This window comes from Mchenga conophoros, linkage group LG23 (genome assembly GCF_057382185.1).
Source record: "Mchenga conophoros isolate Kocher_MC1m ecotype Shallow Benthic linkage group LG23, M_conophoros_male_GT1.1, whole genome shotgun sequence".
Lineage (NCBI taxonomy): Eukaryota > Metazoa > Chordata > Actinopteri > Cichliformes > Cichlidae > Mchenga > Mchenga conophoros.
The window spans coordinates 15422682-15437939 of NC_140547.1; the positions used below are offsets into that span (position 1 = coordinate 15422682).

General features: G+C 39.4%; 1 protein-coding gene across 2 annotated transcripts; it reads right to left on the reverse strand.

Moving 5' to 3' along the window:
• Positions 1-5218: 5218 nt before the first annotated feature.
• Positions 5219-12914, reverse strand: glulb (glutamate-ammonia ligase (glutamine synthase) b). 2 transcript variants are annotated; one of them, XM_085264378.1, is made up of 7 exons: positions 12793-12914; positions 7118-7301; positions 6847-7008; positions 6617-6763; positions 6392-6519; positions 6105-6304; positions 5219-6020 (listed from the first exon to the last, which is right to left on the reverse strand). In XM_085264378.1, exons 2-7 carry the CDS (start codon positions 7281-7283, stop codon positions 5702-5704), a joined length of 1122 nt encoding a protein of 373 aa, XP_085120504.1. In that variant the 5' UTR covers positions 7284-7301; positions 12793-12914; the 3' UTR covers positions 5219-5701. The 2 variants fall into 2 exon arrangements, with proteins under 2 accessions (XP_085120504.1, XP_085120503.1); XM_085264377.1 differs by lacking the exon at positions 12793-12914 and adding an exon at positions 7671-7799.
• Positions 12915-15258: the final 2344 nt, after the last annotated feature.

The window sequence follows — 15258 nt, forward strand, 5'->3', positions numbered from 1 at the left end:
ATATCTTGAACTGAGCCATGTTGTTTCCCATTATCCAGCTGGAGAATGTACCTTAGTAACTGTCTGGTGGAAGAAGATGCATCGCTTTAAGGTCACATTTAATCCTGGTGGTGAAGCCGGTTCTCTTTGTGCAACTGCTGATTGTTTGTTTAAAATGGCAGTGACGTTTGTCACAATTGGTGGTGGTCCAGGCTTCGTCCGTGCTCCTTCTCCCAGGGTTCTCTAACCTCTCTGTCTCACTGTGCTGCTCTGCTTTCACAGCTGCACAACTTTCCAACCATCAGACCAACCACATTGCAACGATTTGTCCCCAAAACTCACCACCACGTGAGTTTGGGGGGGGGGGGGGGGCGGCAGTCACAACCAGTGTGCTGTCACCAATGACAGTGCTGATAGCTAGGCTTGAAGGGCCTCCATAGAACAGGAGATTGCATTCATGTGATGAGATTAGACCTAGCACGGACAAGCATGGTGCTTCATTTGCTGTCTGGACTACAGATATCTGATTAAACTGTGAACCTCTGGCTGAATTGCAAATAATAGTGTAATCCCACTTCTTTCTATGGAAAGAAGTGGGATTACATAGTGTACCTCTTTCCATAGAAAGAAGTGGGATTACATAGTGTGCTGATTCTCTGTTGTAATACACCAGATTTTTTAAAAAAAAGCAAAAAAGCTGCAGTCTAGGTTTGTAAACTCTGTTCTTTGTTTTGTGTACTATACATATTCCTCAACTGCCGCTGTTATGTAATTGCCTGGTATGGAAACCCAGCCCCCACCTCTCTTACACACACCAGATTGCTTGAGCTTACACTGTGGCTGCCATGGAAACAAAGCCGAAGGCGTTATCTTTCTCTTCACGAGACCTTCCTTCTGACCAGTTTATCTCAAATATTGTCATGTTGTTGAAGGAAAACTGACAAAATTACACACCTTTCTACAGACAGTCCACCGGGGTTAAATAACATAAGTAGTGGCTGTGCTTGTAATACAATAGGACAATTCAATAGGTTATGAAACAGTATATATGCAGCAGAATAAATATGCACGTACAAGGAAGCTTGAGTATGTGCTGATGGTCTCGAGCTGTAAGGCTTGTTTGTGGAAACAGATTTTTTGGTTTTTCCTCCACTATATTTAACTAAAACAAAAACTATATAAAAAAAGACAAAATATGCTGTAAGGCAGTAACTTAAAATGCCTCTCTACAAGTGCTGGAACATTTCCTGAGCTTGGTTGCTGAGCATGATTTAAGGAGGCCAATGCGTGTGATTTGAAGTTCTTGTTTGGCAGTAAGCTCTTAACTAAATTGAGTTTGGTGGGTTCTAAAACTCCTATCACGTGTATTACTGTAAGCTACATGCACTTTGGCTCCACTTTTCTTAAAGGCATCTGAGCTCAGAACACCATATTGAGCTGAATAGAAACTGACAGTTGAATCCATATACGTTAACTGCTTATCCATCCATTGTTGTGTGGCTATCCCAGCTGTCACAGGTAGAGAGGTGGGGCACACCCCGAACATGGCACAAGTCCATCTCAGGGCTTATACAGAGAGATAAACAGCTTGTAATTTCTTTAAATAGTCTTCTACACTATTTCTCCAGGCTAACTGAAGGGCATTCAAAGCTCTTCTTTAGATTTTGGCTGCCTCAAATCCAGGTAGGCATTCAATGCATTCGCAGTGAGTTTGAGATTACACTGAAAAATAAAGCCATTTCTAATTTCCAGATGGTATTGCATCGTGGATCAGAATTTGATGATATTTTGATGTGTTCATAATTCCATTAGATTTGACAGTAGATAGATTGACTGAAGAGCCAGATGCATCTCTCCAGTCATGTGTCAGGTCTTTGCTGGATTTTTTTTTCCTGTTTCTTAAGGACATAACTTTCAGACACTGTTTGTCTGCTGTAGATAGCTTTTTTTCCCACTTGCCACTTCTTCTGTCTTCCGCTTGTCCAGTTTTCTACATGTTTTTAAGGACGCATTGCACACCATACTGAGATATACAAAGTTTTCAGCTGATAGGTCTTTATGAAACACATTGTTGGTGCACCATTCTGTTTTATTCTTGTGAAACTGTATAATCTTTGGCATTTTTTAATAGATTCAGTTAAAGAAATTGGAACAAATCACATGTTTTTGTGACAGGCTGCTGGTAACAAAATGCCTAAGCATACAGTTTAAACTGAGTTTTTTGCTAATTTGTTTTATGGTGCAAGGAGTGGACTGAACATGAGTGAAAAAGCAGCCGATGTCCAGAAAAACTTGGAAAAAAATTACAAGAAAATCTGACCACTTCGATGCAAAATGTAAAGAGCCATTATTTTAAGGGGAAAACTGTGTCTAAGAAACTGTGAAAACCGCTACTGTTCTGGCCATCTGTTCTGAAAAAAGCATCCTCACTGAATGAAGCAGGTAGTTAACATGTTTTACCTTTTATGCCCCAGGTGTTCACCCCATGAACCTTGGAGAAAGTATGTTTTACAGCAGGTTTAGCAGACCAGAGCACTCTTCCAGACCAGCTCTTGGTCATGGTTTAATTTTCAGCAAGTGAAGCATGGCATGAAACGAACTTCCCAGGCCACCCGTGTTTATGATATAGCCCCTCAAAGCTAAACTAAACTATGTTTCAATTTAGTTCTGTCCTAGTCATTTTAGACACACAAGTCAAAATCCATCTAAAATATTAAAACAGTAAAAACGAACTCCAACAACATAATGGCAACAATGATATAATGTTGTTGTCTGTATGTTTTATAATAAGTTATCACCAGGAAAGTTCTGGGCTTGAATCTCCTGGCGTGCTTGGTTTGCGTTTTCACCCTGTGTATGCAGTCTCCTGCAGCAAAGACACACGTGTTAGGTCAACTAATGATTATTAATTGGCCAGACATGTTTACAGGGTTGATAATGTGAATAGAGTTAGTAAAAAACTTTAAGTGGTCAGTAAAACTAGAAAAGCACTTCATAAATGCCAGAACACCATAAGTACATAAGGTCATTTGTTCCAGTGTTTCCAGACAGAAGAGGAATACTATGTGTCTCTCAGTAAAGGCCCTTATCATTACATTTTCACAATCCATTACTCGTCAAAAGTAATGTATGCAACAGATTCATGAGCAAAGGATAAATGGTGGAAACGATTCTAGTTACAAATGTGGCATCCACATGTTCTTTTTTTTTTAGCACGATCATGAATGTGTCATGAAATCTCAGCTGAAGTTTTGCAGTTTTTTACAATAAAGTGGTGAATGGTAGGCTATAAACTGGCTATTTTAAAATTGGTTAATAAAATTTGAGCACCTGAAGGTTTACTTGTACAGAAGTGACAAAAAGTTTGTTTTTCTGACGGTGTCCTTTAAAAAAAAAAAAGTGCTATTGTGCTTAAAACTCATACCCAACATGGTCTAACTTTCAAATAATGTTGTCAACAATACCGGATAAATAAACATCTCAGGGTGCTTTATATTGTGAGGTGAAGAGAGAACACCAAAGATGAGAAAAGCCACAAAAAGCAAACACTTGGCCTCAGTGGAGAGGAAAAACTCCCTTTTAACAAAAAGAGATCACCAACAGAATCAGACTTAGAGAATACTGGGAGTACTGGTTGGAGGTGGGGGGAGGAGCATGGAAAGATCATGATCAGCAAACAGGACAAAAACAAACTACAGGAGCGAAAGTACAAAAGTTGGATATTATCGTTATTATGATTGCTTCCCAGTTAAAGTTAAATAACACCATACTACAAACCACAATCTGAACAGTTTCTGGGGAGTTGTTCCAACTTTTAGGAGACAACAAGAGTAATTCATCAAAGTATGATACATCAGATGGTAAATACGTCACTCCAGTTCTGTACATTTGGAAAATATCGTCCACATGTAAATAAAAAGTATTTACCCTTTCAGACCCTGTTGGTCACTAGGAAGGTTCAGATGTGTTTCACCCCGTCTAACTTTCCACTAATACACGCTCCATAGCTGATACATGAGGATTCCTCACGCTTTTGACTTGATAAACATTTACCATGATTAATTCAAGTCAAGCATTTTAATGCATCCAGTAATAATATGTGTGTTGTTCATAACAATTGCTGTGTGACACATTATCAATGCTTCATATTTGCTTTGAATCTCCTGTCACTGCAACAATAGGGCCTTATGAACAACGAAAGGAGGGAGGACTCTATCCAAAGCCATGCATGTTTCAAATCTTTGCAAATTGATTTTCATGGGGGAGTAACATAAACAGACTAGCGGCTGCCCGACAGAAAAATTTAATACACTTCTGCATGCTTTGAGAAAACAATAAGCAGTCGTGCAAAGCAGAACTGAAAGTGATTTGTGTAAACCATGAACAAGATGGGGAGAGGATGACCTGAGGAGCTGTCATGTCAGGACTAAAAGTTTGGCATCAAATCCACACTGAGCATCGAGCACTCTTATTTTGGCAAGTAAACACGTTTGGCACGTGCGTGTAGGGAATAACTCACTCTCATCAGCTCAGGTTTATTACAAAATGAGAGGCACCATATGTGGGTCTACATTGTGGAGGTTTTAATTGAATTTGAATCCTTAGTACAGTATGTATGTGCTTTTTAATGGAGCAATGGAGATTAGTAGTCAGCCTTGCTTATTAGTTCAAGTTGTGTAATGGTGACACAATTTGAGCCATTTCTTTTTTATTATGATAGCTAAATAGTATTGTACAACTTCTCGAAATGAAGCGCCTTCCCTTTTCCATTGAATTGCTGGTCTTTAGACAGACTTTAGTACAAAGGCTGCCATCCTGTCTTTACTTTCTCAACCTACTTTAAGCCTCTAGCTTATCAAAGCTTGTGATTAAAACAGACCAGAAAGACAATCACACACTATTTTTGGACAGGCCTGTGCTAGAGTGAAATCTACTGTGATGTCCTTAGCACAATCAGTGTGTTCAAGCTTTAACATGAAATGATAAACCTACCAAAACCACTCTAAAGGTTCAGCGTAATCTTGTGCTTGAGTTTTTAAACTGAGAAGGGGAGTGTGGCTGTAATTTGTCTAAATTAATCACAGTTTGTTAAACATTACAGTGCATTTTCCCTTAATAACAGTCACATTTCAGGGATTCGTGTCAGCTGACAGTCCTGTGTCATGCGAACTTGTTCCTGTTGGAATAGAACTCCAGATAAAATGAAGTGTGTGGGATTAAGCTGCAAACAAGGCATACATAAAAATGTTAGCAGTTTATTAAAGAGCGCAACAATTACAATTGTAAGAAGAGATAAAAACAGACATGCATCGTTTTATAAAACCTACAAAAGTAAACTGGCTTACATAGTAACCTTACCCATCCACAACCACTATCGAGACAGAGGCCAAGATTGCTTAAACATTCAAACGCCTTTGGGTTTTTGTCCTTTGGGGAAATGTAACATGAGCTCCAGGAAAACTCTGCTGTACTTAAATTTCCTTTAGTACAAGTTAAACACATTGTGTTAGTGTGCATCTATACAAACGATCAGCTACTGTGACACCAAGACAAAATGTGGCAGTGTTTGTGTCAGTTGAATTCACAAAGAATGCAGGAATACTTAAATCATTATTTCATGTTTCAAGTAGAAATTTCAAAAAATAAAGATTGGTTTGTCGAGTCTTGAAACAGACACAGAGCTAAATACAGTACTGCTAATGATACTTTTGTTTTAAACCGTTCACTTGCTGTAATTTGCGGGCTCTTCGCCCTCTTCTTTGAGCAAACATGTGCGCACCAGTGCCTCTGTGACAGCGTAAGGATCGCAGTTAGCGGATGGGCGACGGTCCTCGAAGTAACCTTTCTTGTCTTGCCCCACTGAGCGAGGAATGCGGATGCTGGCCCCACGGTTGGCCACGCCGGCTGAGAACTCATCAATGCTCGAGGTTTCGTGACGACCAGTGAGACGTCTGGCGTTGTCGAGCCCACCCTTGGGATCGTAGGCCCGGATGTGATACCTGTGTCTTTTTGCCAACTTTTCAATGGATTCCTCGATGACTCTGAAGATGAGAGTTAGAGTTAGAAACACACCAAAAACCCACATTTCATTTATTAAACTTAACTGACTTTGAATTCATCCTTACTTAAGCCCGCCATCCTCTCTCATCTCCTTTGTGCTGAAGTTGGTATGGCAGCCAGCTCCATTCCAGTTCCCTGGGATAGGCTTGGGGTCAAAGGACACCACAACACCAAAATCTTCACAGACTCTGTGAAGGATGAAGCGAGCAACCCACAGGTGGTCTCCCATGTCGATACCTTCGCAAGGCCCAATCTGGAACTCCCACTAAAACACAACAAAGGCGGCATTATTAACAGTTACACTAATAATTACCGGTTTTTACACACTGCCTTTGTCATGATGGAAAATTACCTGTGCCGGCATGACTTCAGCATTACTTCCATAGATCTGAACCCCAGCATACAGACAAGCTCTATAGTGCGCCTCCACTATGTCTCGTCCGTACGCCTTATCTGCCCCGACTCCACAGTAATAAGGCCCTGATTAAGTGGAAAGAGACTAAACATTAACACTCAGCTGTGATTACTGATGTATTATAATTCAACAAAATGAGCCAAGTTAGAGGCCAACATTCACCTTGTGGACCGGGGAAGCCGTTGGAAGGCCAACCAAAGGGATGTCCATCTGTGCCCAGGATAGTGTACTCTTGTTCCATACCGAACCATGAGTGGTTGTTTTCCACCATGTTCATAATCTTCTTACAGGTGTATCGGAGGTTGGTCTCTGTTGGAACGGAGTCAGAAATTAGCTAAAACTTAAGACGGCTTAAAATCTCATGACGCCCCGGTTTGTAAATTTCCACTCACCTGCTGGTTTGCGGTTGTACTTGAGCACTTCACAGAGCACCAGCTTATTAGGGTCTTTTCTGAATGGGTCCCTGAACATGGCAGCAGGAATTAGGTACATGTCACTGTTGGAACCCTCTGACTGGTAGGTGCTGGAGCCGTCAAAGTTCCACTCAGGGAGATCTGGCAAAAAACAACAACAACCCTGTTCAAAAACCTTCTTAAAACATGTCGCCATCCGTGCTTTTTTATTTTCCTGAATCATATTGATCATACTGGAACTACATCTTACCTTCTATTGTCTTGGGTTCAGAATCCAGAGTTCTGGTCTTACATCTCAGTCCCTCTCCAGATCCATCTATCCAAATGTACATGGCTTGTACCTTCTCCCCCTGAGGGAGGCTCATGTACTGCTGTTTAACTGCTTTGTTCAGTTTTGAACTCGCTGAGGTGGCCATTTTCTTGACCCCGAAAACCTACAGAGATAAATGGACGCATGATGAGCTTCAATTCAGATCAATGTGTATGAAGGCATGTGTAAAACAGCAGGCAGGATGTCAAAAATATACACAGAACACAGGTAAGTACACCTAAGTACCTAAATGCAACTGAAATCTCCATCACGACTGATTATACAACAGGTTCATCTGTGATCAACCGGCCTGATCGACTATTGCTCTCACACAAACAGCTGTTTACTAGGAGCTCGCGCAAGTGGAAAAATACAACACAAGCGCAAATGGACGTTAGATGCAAGTTAACACTACTATCATTGTTTTTCCTCGCACGCACAAATTCTAAAAGCATTTAAAAAACGATTCGATTCAATTAAAAAAACGACTTACCTAATGTTAAGTGTAAGAAAATATTAAAAGATGTACAGAGTCTATGGATGTGTGTTTCCTGTGTAGGTTTCTATTGTTGTTCATTCCTGCTGCCCCTCACCGCGTCCCCTGTTGGATTTATAGTCCTGCTCGAACCACCTGATTGGTGGAAGGAAAACGTGATCAGCCCGTGACGCGGAGGAGACGTGTGAGCGAGTGTGTTTGTTCTCTGTGGCTGTGGCAGCAGATAACAAAAGGAGAAAAAAAATCACTACTTGTTCATGTTTCTCACATGAGCGCGTGAAGGCACTCCCGTGGTTAAACAAAACAAACCGGCTTAAACTGTAACACGCAAAGTGGGTAAAACGACAGTTTTCATCCACAATGAGTGTCGGCTGGCCTTGGAGAAGCGATAAACAGCATTGCGCCCTCCATCGACTGCTCGGTGTACTGAAAAGATCAGGCTGTTCCCAAAGGCTCACATGTTTGGGAATCATTTAAAGCAAGGTAACATATAGGGACCATTTACCACACGTGACCTATAAATCCGATGAAATTCGCATTTGCAAACCCATGAAAATCGTTTCATGTTATGCATTTTGTCATTTAATGATGTGAAATATCTCACAAGGTTTGGACCTTGTAGTGACGCCCTAGAAAAGCTGATTGCGGTGTTGCAAACACTGCTGTTTTTATGGGAGGTTAAAAGATTTAGCAACACAGAGCAGTTCTGTTGTTTGACACTGTCTTACATGCTGTGCTGCAATGCTTTACCACACCTACGTGCTACACATGTAAATATAGTACAGTACTATTGAAATTAATATTGTGGGATTTATATCTACCTGCTTGGGTTTTATATATCTGGACTTAATAAAAATCAGCTGGTCCCTACTATGACTTAAAATTAGATAACATGTGTGGAAAAATAAAGCCTACCTTTCCTGCTTCCATCAGAAGTAAGAGGATAAGTAAGGATAAGGATAAGTAGTAACAAGAAGTACTTGATGAATTATTATGATATTTTGCCATAATGCACAGCACCATGTTTATAGAAAACCAACAACAGCATTTTAGAACAAAAACCTCATATCAACTGTAAAGCATCTGGAGGGGTGATGATTTGGGCTCATTTTGCAGCCTAGGCAGATTGCAGTCATCGGTGCCTAGGTCGACCATGAACTTCTTTTTTCTCTTTTTTGTTCTCGAGTCAAAGCTGTACAGTTTTATCAACTTTTTAAACGTTTGTTTTCAGTTTTTCTTTTCAGTGAATTTTAATCCAAGCTAGTTCTAGAGACAGTTGCTTGTGTCACTGTTGTTTCAGAGTTTTATTCAAACATGTTTAGATTTAATTTAATAGTTGCCCTGTTAGTTTAACTATTTCTAAAATTTGAAATCAGGTTATGCATATGTCACAACATTTCTTCCATGTTTTTCCACACATATGGATAATTCTGGCACCAATAAAAGACGTTTGGGGCTGACAACCAATATAAATTGGTTTAGGTTATTAAACCTTAAACACATTTTGTAATATGATGGCCAAAAATAACAGGGAAATGCATACTCCTGCTAAGTGAGGTAACAGAGTGTCTTCCTTAACTACGCGTGAACCAGTCATGGTTACATTACCTCCAAATAGCCCTTTAGAAAGTGAAAACTAAAAAATATTTATTATAGTTTGTTTTGTGAGTGAATATAATTTCAGTCATTTTTCATTATTTCAAGCCTAATATGGGACTCTCGTGCAATATACGGGAAGCTATAGCTCCCATTTTATCAATAAATGAGGTCAATAACTGTGAATCTTCTTTTTAAATTCCTAACATAAACTATGAATCCAGAAGGTGGATTGTGTTGTCTACAGTCTTATATTATCATACGATTTATTTATTTATTTTGTGGTTGAAAGAAAATGCTAGCAAGGGTCCATATTGTGGTCTGCTAACCACTGGTTCAGACCACTTAAAAAATCAAGTGCAGATCCCAAAGTTGTATGTCATGCTGACTGTTGGAAAGATGTATTTAAGAAGATAGGCATCTAATGTATCAAATGTATAAGTTGGCTATTTTTTTAACAAAAAACAGAAAGTCTGAGGTCTAAATTTAAAAAGACAGCATGTTTGTTGCTGAGAAAGTCCCTGCAGTACTATCCAGAAGTCTTGATACACCCCTCCTTTCTTTATATTTTGCTTCCAAGGAGTCAGACTTTCTTGTCGTTTTCAAAATGGTCTTGAGAAATACATCTCCAGGCTTTCTGAAGGTCTTTCAAAGTGTTCCTTATGAATATTGGCTGCTTTTTACACTCATTTTCATTCCAGTTCTTCTACCTGACCATTTTCAGATGAAACTTTTTGTATGTTAAGCAGCTTAAGACCTGTACTTGACCTATGAATCATTCAAAGGCATCTACCTCAACAACTAGTTATGTGTCTACATATAACAGTCAGTCAGCTTAGCAAAGAACCAATTCTCAAAGGTGCACTTTGCTACAAACGGCCTGTTACAAAAACACATAATTTCTTCCTCTCATTTTTTGGAGACGGGTTTTCTGTTGATCATTGCAGCTAGGATTGTCCCACAGATGCAAATGATACGATTCTGTACTGGAGCACGGCTAGATTAACCTCATAATGTGCCCTGGAGCAAAATGTCAAGTTCATAATTTCCCCAGGCAACCAGGTACCCGAATGAAGAGCTGAAATAAATGCTTAATCAAAATAATAATTAACTGACAAAAATTAATTAGGAACATCTGATAATCTGATAGCGTCTTCTCAGTAGTGAACATATGCTGGTTTCCAAATTTTCTGTTACTCTTACATAGAAAAACAAATCCTCTCAAAGTTACAGTGGATCTGTTATGATGGTCATCTCAGACACAAAAACTCTGGCTCTAAGAGACCCACCCATCTTCTGCTTATGAGGGGCAACCAGTCAGAGGAAATATAGCTGGCAGTGATGGTGGAGGGACTACCTTCAAAGGGACAGGAGCTAAAATGACTTGTTTCAGACCGAGGATGATTTAAAGGGCTGGACCAAGGAGTATAAAATAATGATTATTTCAAAATGTGAATCATGCAAATCCACATTAGTAGAGTTAAACAGCAAAAACGGTTTGCTTTCGAAAGTGGATGAACTGAGATACCACAACTAGGCCCAGTATAAGATAAAGATTATTTTGAACTGTGAGTCATGCGAAGTAGAGCACAAGAATATAAAAATGTTGTACATATGAACATAATATGCACAATGTAATATGCAGTTTTCTTCTTCTTCTTTTTTTTTTTTTTAGAACTGTATACATTAATCAATCAATTATCAAAGAAAATTCTCCATACTTCAGTGTGACTTTTGCTGCACAACAAATAACTTCAGTAGAAACTGGCACATGTGGGGCATTTGAGCAGGTGTATTGAAGATTTACAAAAAAAGAAAAAAAAAAAGATTACAACCAGGGGCGTAGGTAGGAGTCGGACCATGTTTCTTTTTAGCTGAAAAACATTACACCCAGGTAACCTGCTGTGTTGAAAACGTGTTTTCTGACTATGTTTGCTACCCTACAATCCGTCCTGCTCTGTAGTAAATTCAGCGACATTTGACCGTCCTGTTGCTCCCATTGAAATTTATATAGCCTATTTAAAATCGAAAACTTGTTACCACTGGTTATTTTGTCATATGTACATGTGCCGATATTAAACCCAAGGTAGTAACTAGCTAACTGAGTGTGTGTGTGTGTGTGTGTGTGTGTGTGTGTGTGTGTGTGTGTGTGTGTGTGTGTGTGTGTGTGTGTGTGTACAGAGAGACAGCCAGGTTCATAATGGATATATGGACGTTTTTTCAAAAAAAGGAGCCACATAGGTAAAAGTGTAAGATCAAATGATCCGTCAATCAAGAATAATGTTGCATCAGTGTTTCAATATTTATATGTTTTATGTACGTGTGGTTTGGTTATTTGCCTTTTGGTTCAAAGTACACTGAGAGAGGTCTTCTTTATTAGTGATTAATAGTATTTTTTTTTCATATTAATGTATTTCTTTCATCTAATTGAATACAATCTATATGTGTATGATTGTCAGTCCAAAGAGGGAGAGAGGAAAGCATATAAAAATATAGCAGGCTGACATTGAAACAAGAAGAAAAGGAAAGACAGTCAGCACCAAGCACCAAGGAGACAGTCAGAGAGAACTCAGGACAACTGGAGACATTTAAGGATGCAGGGACCGACAGATTCAGGGAAGAAGTCTCATTGTGATGAGTAAAGTTTATGTTGCCTGGCTGGGCAGCTCTCTGGGTGCTCAGCACCCCCAAAGCTCTGATCCTAGAATCCCCCCTGATTACAACTAAGGTTAGTGAAGAAAACAGGTCTGAGGTCAGAGTGCTCCAGCAAGCAGAAAAAAAGTATTTCCAATTGGAGCTGTTTCAACAACAATTACAGCACGAACATCTAATTTGAATACACGTCACCAGTAAAACGCATCTAGACCTGTCACTGTGCATAAAAACAGGGATTGGGAAGACACATTATATGACGTTTCAGATATGTTTTTACATGTTTACCTGTCAAAAACAAAAGGCCTTATCTGTTGTTAAAAGTCATCTAGGCAGAGCAGGTCTGAGGTCAACACGTTCTCACTCCCAAAGCCTATGGCTGTCTCCCAATTCAGGGTCTGCAGCCTTATTAAAGTACGCAGCTTCAACGATCCTCAAGGGCCGCGTACTCAAAGACCGCTAAGGCCGGAAGTGCGAGGCTTGTGAAATGGGACGGTCTAGCCTCCGTTGCGCTTATACTGTTGTTTGTCAATAAAGTTAAAAAAAAAAAGCCCAGGTTGCGCTGCCCAGGTTGCCAAGCAATCATGATACTAACCACTGGAAACGTGTCATAGCTTTGTTTGACAGAAATGAAGGAGAAAATCTTTTGTTCATTTGTTTGTTTGTTTCTACATGAGCTTTGATCATTCTCTGTAGGATTAAGCTCAGCTATTGAACGGCGTGTATTTTAAAGTAAAGGCTTTAAAACCAAGTTAGTACAAACGTCACTAATGCCACATAACTTTGCCGACATCTGGCCAACAGTAATGTTTAATGTTCTTCGTTATTAAACATTTGCACATAAATAAGTGACATAATATTCAGTACTTACTTTTCACAGTTTACTCTTCGGCCACTCCGCTTCTGCCGTCTGCGGCAGAATTCTCCACACCGACTGCCGCGCTATGAATTGTGGGATATATGGGACCACGAAGTCTACACTGCCACAGCCTTAAAATTCAGGGAAATGAAGGACGCATTTCAGGGCCGCATTTCGAGCAGCCTTTGAATTGGGACAGCCTTCGGCGCGCCGCTGTGACGTAATCGGCCTTGAAATGTGTACTTTAAGGCTGCAGAGCTATCAAAACTCTGTATTCCAATGCTAATAGTTCTATTAGAATGAAAAATGGCACCACTTCTCGTTTTAGTCTTAATCGAGGTGTACGCCAAGGTTGCCCGATTAGCCCTTATCTTTTTTTACTTTGCACCCAAATTCTTGCCTCTCATATTTCGAATAGAATTTTGTGGAAGCCATCCTGAGACTGTGCAACACCTCTTCTGGATCTGTTCATACGCTAGAACATTTTGGAAAGACTTCGGTAGATTCATTGCTGGACATCTCTATAAAGACTTTACTGTGAAATGGGAAAATGTTGTATTTTGTTTCTTTCGAAGGCAAAAAAAGAAGATGTTTACTTTATAATAAATATGTTAGTTATCTTAGCTAAATTTTATTTTCAAAAATGCAAATACAGAAACAAAAAACCTAATTTTAAACATTACTATAATGATGTTTTATGTTACATAAAATTGATTAGTGGATCACTTAATAAAAAGGCTATGAAAACTACTATTTGTAGTAATTACAAATTATTTGAATGTTTGTAATTCTTTGTATTACACCCCCTGGCTTATGTTAATTTTATTCTGATTGTATACATGTTCTGTATACTGTTTCTTAATAAAGTTTAATATTTAAAAAAAAAAAAGGCTGCAGACCCTGAAATGGTGAGGCAGCCTATTTTACGCTAGGTGACAAATCGTCAACATATTACATTTTCGGGCAACTAACACGTTCTTACGTGACGACATCGGAAAACTGAGGACATATGAGAACCGTTTGGGTTAGGGTCACCTTTCGCGTTCCTCGGGAACGCCGCGGGACGTGACAAAACGTCGGGATGTTACGTCTCGGGAGTGAGAACGGGCTCCTGAGGTTTGAGCTCACATGCTCAGAGCAGTGTGTCGTGTTGAAATCAGAGTTGTCTTAGATAAAGCTGGGGACAGAAGTCAGTCGAGCCAAAGAAACTACAAAATAGAACTAATTCTTTCTGTGACAATGGAAACACAACTGAAAAACTTCAAAGACCATCAAAACTATTGTGGTTTAAACTGCTTTCTTTAAAAGTTTTAGGTCATTTCAAGAGGTTTCAGTGCCTCTTTTTAGAATTTGTTTACTAAAATTGTAAAAAAAAATAATAATAAAAAAACAAACAAACAAGAATCAGTGTAAACTTTAGAGCTGACATATTATTATTTCCAATTGTTTTGCCACATTGTTACAAAGTATCATATTAAGCCCATATTAAGCAAGGAAAACAAGCAAACAAAACCACAGGAGGTGATGGGGTGACACCCTCCGAAACATAGTGTTTCATTCATCCATTTGGCTTAACTGCAGGTGAGTACACCATGGACAGACAATCTTTCTATTAACGAGCCAACACAAAGAGACTCTTAGTTAACCTAACATTCTTGTCTTTGGGCTGTGGAGTTGGAGTTCCTTCTGTCCATACTCTACACAGAAAGTCTACAGGTAGTTGGCAAGTTCAAATCGAGAACCTTCTTGCTGTGAGGTAACAGTGTGAACCACTGCATCACCGTGTCACCAGCTTTAAATATTAACTTTTTAAAAAGAAAAAGTCCTTAAGGGGATATTCCTAATCTTCCAGTCTCAGGCACAGAGCTCTGTCTGTGAGCAGAGCAAACCAACCCACCTTTCCCAGCCTAACTTTCTGTTTCTGCAGTCAGTCAGAAGAACAATGGCCTAAAGGGATGACAGCCTTATAAGGAGAGGCACTAGAATAGCTTGCTTTGAAGTTAGGGGTTCCACCAAGGTCCAATATTAGAGAAATGAGGATTAATTTATACTGTGAATCATGCAAAACAACTCTCTGCAGTCCCAAAATTAAGATGTGAATCACAATTTGTGTGTCTTGGCAAAAGAATATCTTAAAACATGAATTTTTCATCAGTTAACTATTTGAATGCACAATGTATGTAATGCCATACAATGTTCCCCAGCAACGGTATACCTTCAAAATAAAAGCATATACTACAGTACTACAGTGAGACCAAAACCTTATTTCTACTTATAGCTTTGCATTCAAAACTACTAAAAACTAATCATGAAGGCTAGCAGAAGGTCTGCCAGTACAAGCAAAAGTACAGCTTAGCCTATTTTTCTTGCCAAGTCGCTCTCTCTCTCTCCCTCCCTTTCTTTCTTTCATTCTTTCACTGTCATTTTTTTTCGCAGACTATGGTGAAGTGTTTCCATTTATTGAAAACTCCAGAGCTC

What these genes read in the sequence shown, in the direction of transcription:
- glulb (XM_085264378.1), bottom strand. Translation starts at nt 7,283, where the DNA reads ATGGCCACCTCAGCGAGTTCAAAACTGAACAAAGCAGTTAAACAGCAG. An exon ending in TGAACCCAAGACAATAGAAG is followed by an intron (nt 7,009 to 7,117) that starts GTAAGATGTAGT and finishes GTTTTTTGCCAG; the next exon opens with ATCTCCCTGAGTGGAACTTT. An exon ending in CGGCTTCCCCGGTCCACAAG is followed by an intron (nt 6,520 to 6,616) that starts GTGAATGTTGGC and finishes CCACTTAATCAG; the next exon opens with GGCCTTATTACTGTGGAGTC.